Source organism: Cyprinodon variegatus, unplaced genomic scaffold (assembly GCF_000732505.1).
Source record: "Cyprinodon variegatus isolate N-32 unplaced genomic scaffold, C_variegatus-1.0 Scaffold789, whole genome shotgun sequence".
NCBI classification, from domain to species: Eukaryota; Metazoa; Chordata; class Actinopteri; order Cyprinodontiformes; family Cyprinodontidae; genus Cyprinodon; species Cyprinodon variegatus.
In genome coordinates, this window is record NW_015151242.1 from 53,157 (window position 1) to 56,865 (window position 3,709).

The window sequence follows — 3,709 nt, forward strand, 5'->3', positions numbered from 1 at the left end:
ATGTGTTTACGACCTTACCAACTGTGCCCCTGAGGGAAATATTTGGTTGTTATAGCTGCTTAAAAGTTGATTGATGTTTAAAAGCACATTCTTTTTCTTTTAAAGAATAGTTTTAAAACCTAATGTGATTTATTGCTTGTAACTGAAAGCAATTGTACAACATACCAAAATGCAGCACCAAGACCAAACACCTAAAAGAATAAGGATTTAAAACATTGAACCAAAAAAGGATCTTTAATTTATGCACAGCTTTATTTCATTATTAGGCTTTGTGATCTTAAAAAATGCTGCTGCTATGAATGTGACATATGTTGTCACATTACTGAAAAATAAGAGAAAGTGATTTACGTTGCCATGTAAATATATATGATAAACAGTTTAAAAATGTTGCTTGCATGCCTGGATGCACCCTTTTTTATTCATTTAGTCTAAACCTCTACAAATCTATAAGACTATGAGGACATCTCTTGTCCCTCCTTGAAAAGATTCTGTCGGTTTCAGGTCTATATTTCATCTAAGCTATTCAAATTGTTTTGCTTTTTCTTGTAAAACACATTCTTTAGCTAGTTTATCTGTATGAAGATGAAAAATAATCCTTCCTCTTTCCCCCTTCAGCTGTTACCTGAATGGATCATTTTCTTCACCTAAATAAAAATTGCACAATACAACACGCATGGTGTTGTTTTTGTAAAAACAATATGAATTTTGGCTCATGTTTAGAGTTTGGTTTTATAAGAAGATAAAACATCTTGCACAAGAATTTGGAAAAATGTTAACATTTTCTCATGAGACCTTTAAACACTAGTAGTAATTTGACTTTCTGAGCCTGCCGCCTTTGCAAAACATGGCTTTGGGAAAGAAAACTGGAGATACTAAAAGGAACTGAACTTTTTTAAGGTTAAACTGATTCACCAGGCAGTTGTGAACTTAAGAAGTATAAAGGGAGAAACAGAATCTCTTGTAGAATCTGTTAGTTTAATCTCTAACATTATGCTCTCTCTGCTTTTTCTCAAAGTAGCTTTGCCTAGTCTGGCCATCCTGGAGAGAAATATCAGCCGTGCTGCTGCCATCTACTCCTTTGTTTATAGATGTTGGAGATTGGCCTGTTTTACAGTGTAGCCCTGTTTCTCTGACTGTGACTGATTGGATGTGCTCTCTTCATCCTCTGACATGGGGGTTGGTTCGGAGGTCGTCTGCCTGGCTGTGTGTTTCCTGGACGGGGCCGCCTTTTACAGCTGCTTTTTGTATCTCTGCTTCTGTCTCCTTGAACCCCAGTCNAACCCCAGTCGGCCTCGGCAGATGGCCGCTCACACTGAGCCTGGTTCTGCTGGAGGTTTCTTCCTGTTAAAAGGGAGTTTTTCCTCTCCACTGTCACTACATCATGCTTAGTGTGAGGGACTGCGTTCTAGTCAATGAGTCAATGCAATCAACTTGTCTTCCTTAGATAGAAAACTTTGAATCAATTTGACTGTATGATCTGGTGAACTGTAAAATGCCTTGAGATTACGCGTTTTGTAAATTTGCGCTATATAAATAAACTGAGCTGAATTGAAACAATTCAATCAAAACTGAAAAATAAGGGAAAAATTGGGCAAGTGCACCATATCATCACCAGATTATTGAAGCTGAATAAGACTTGTTTGGCTTTTAGGTGAATAGTTGAGGTTATATATAAAGCTTTAAAATCATAAGCAGTGTTGAAAAGATCCACTTAATTAAATTAAAACTGTGGTAGAAATTATCCACTGTATTTCCAAGATTTTTCTTAAAGCAATAATAACAACTCTGATGTGCTAAAGATGGGAAAGTCAAGCATGAAACTAAATATCAGTTTCTAATTAACAAGGCACAAAAAAAACACTGATATTATTTGGGACTATCAAGGGAGACAATAAATCTAGGTAAATGTAAATTAATGTTTAACACTTTTATTAACTTTTTTTTACTATGCAAGTTAGCTCTTTTCTTACACGATACATTGCTTCATTCCAGTTTTCTCTTTCATTTTGCTGTAATCGTACCTTTTTTTGGATTTGTCAATTTTCTATCTGCACATAATTTGTAAAACAAATACATTCAAACTTATCTTCACGTCTGTTGCTACAGATCAATGCAGCTGGAAGATTATTTGACTTTAATTTGTGCTTTTCTCTCACTTGTGGTAACAGAGATGGATATCTTATGTCATCCATCTGACTCTCCCAGGACTTTGATACTGTAATCTGTTTTCAGAGAATATGAGTTGTTCAGTCATTATTTTCAAAGTTCTTTTCATACTTTCCCAGTGTGGCTCTTCCCCTCCTTTGCACTCTGTGTAAATGCTCCTGCAGACAAGAGTGTCTGAAGTGAATTCAAATTGAATCCAGAGCAATGACATTAGACTAATCTCAGATGCATAAGCATATGAACCAATAACTTATCTTCTACCTCCCACAGAAATGAAAAAATATTCCAACAGTGACAAACTGCTTATTTTAAATTAGTTCTGTTCAAGTTATCAGACTCATAAATACACAGACTTCTAAAGAACCTCATTTTAAGTAGAGGCTTGTTTTTTTTCCTTAACAAGGAATTGCTGAATGTCTCTTTGCAGTTCGTCATTGCGTCTCTGGGCTTCTTCCTTGCTGCGTTCTGCATTCTTCAAACAGATCTCAAGAGCAGCCACACGGCGGCGCTCTGCCTCTAGAGCAGCCTGGAGTTCTGCAACAGTGGCCTTCAGCTCCTTGTTCTGTTCTTTCAAGCTGCAAGAGTCCGAGAGAAAAACCAGAGAGTTTAGATGGGCAATAGGAATGTGGAAGTTAATTCATGCACTTGTTTTGCAGAAATTTTGCCCCCACTGACAGCTGTACTCACGTCTTCTCAAGCTGATCAGGGTTATCCTTCTGTTCTGCCTTGCTGTTGACCTGCTGCACAGATCTGTTGGCCATCAGGCTGTCCACACTCTTCTGATGAGACAGCTCCCGTGCAGGTTGGAGGTTACTCTCAGGTTTCTGGGAGGCAGCACTGGAAGAGCTTGTGTTGTCACTCCCCCTTCGTTCACTTAATCTATTCTCCCCCTCTTTGGTATTCATGTTAGATTCTCTAAAAAATGATCCTGACGTCCGCAGATCAAGAATTTTAAAAATATCCTCAGACAAAGTTCCGCCCTTCTCCTCTCCGCTCTCACTGATGCGGCTCCACCTGTTGAGAGCATCCGCCTTGGCTGCCATCCCAGTGAGGGGGCAGTTGAATGTGGGGAGGGTCTGGGTGCGCTTGCGAGGACTTCCAGACCAATCATCTGAGCAAGGGGAGAAAGACTCCTGCAGGGCTGCCTTGGGGCTGAAATCACCTCTTAGTGGTCCTGGACTATCAGCGTCTTCCTCCTCTTCTGGAGACTCAGACATAGATGCATCTCCCAGCTGAGCAGAAAAGTTAAGTTAGTATAAAATGCATACAGAGAAAAATGAAACATTTAAGCTCAGAGCGAGATACTTTTTATGTGATGTAATCCTCATAAGTAGCTGTTCAGAGAGCTGGATTTATTGTTAATGATAGATATTTATGGGCTGCAGAGTTTCCTTGGATTTAGTTTGTGGCAGTGGGAGGGGAGAAAAGATCTCTGTTGATTGATATCAATTCAGTTCAATTCAGTTTATTAATATAGCGCCAATTCAGAACACATGTCATCTCAAGGCACTTTACAATTCACCAGTTCATACGATCAAAGTGA

General features: G+C 38.8%; 1 protein-coding gene across 1 annotated transcript in view; it reads right to left on the minus strand.

The window, feature by feature from the left end:
- Positions 1 to 1,902: 1,902 nt before the first annotated feature.
- Positions 1,903 to 3,709, minus strand: part of arhgap25 (Rho GTPase activating protein 25) — a 27,240-nt gene continuing 25,433 nt past the window's right edge. The window contains exons 10-11 of the mRNA XM_015396295.1: positions 2,854 to 3,398; positions 1,903 to 2,741 (exon numbers count right to left, since the gene is read on the minus strand). Coding sequence (XP_015251781.1) covers positions 2,537 to 2,741; positions 2,854 to 3,398 — 750 coding nt within the window. The 3' untranslated portion in view covers positions 1,903 to 2,536. The remainder of the gene's footprint in view (positions 2,742 to 2,853; positions 3,399 to 3,709) is intronic.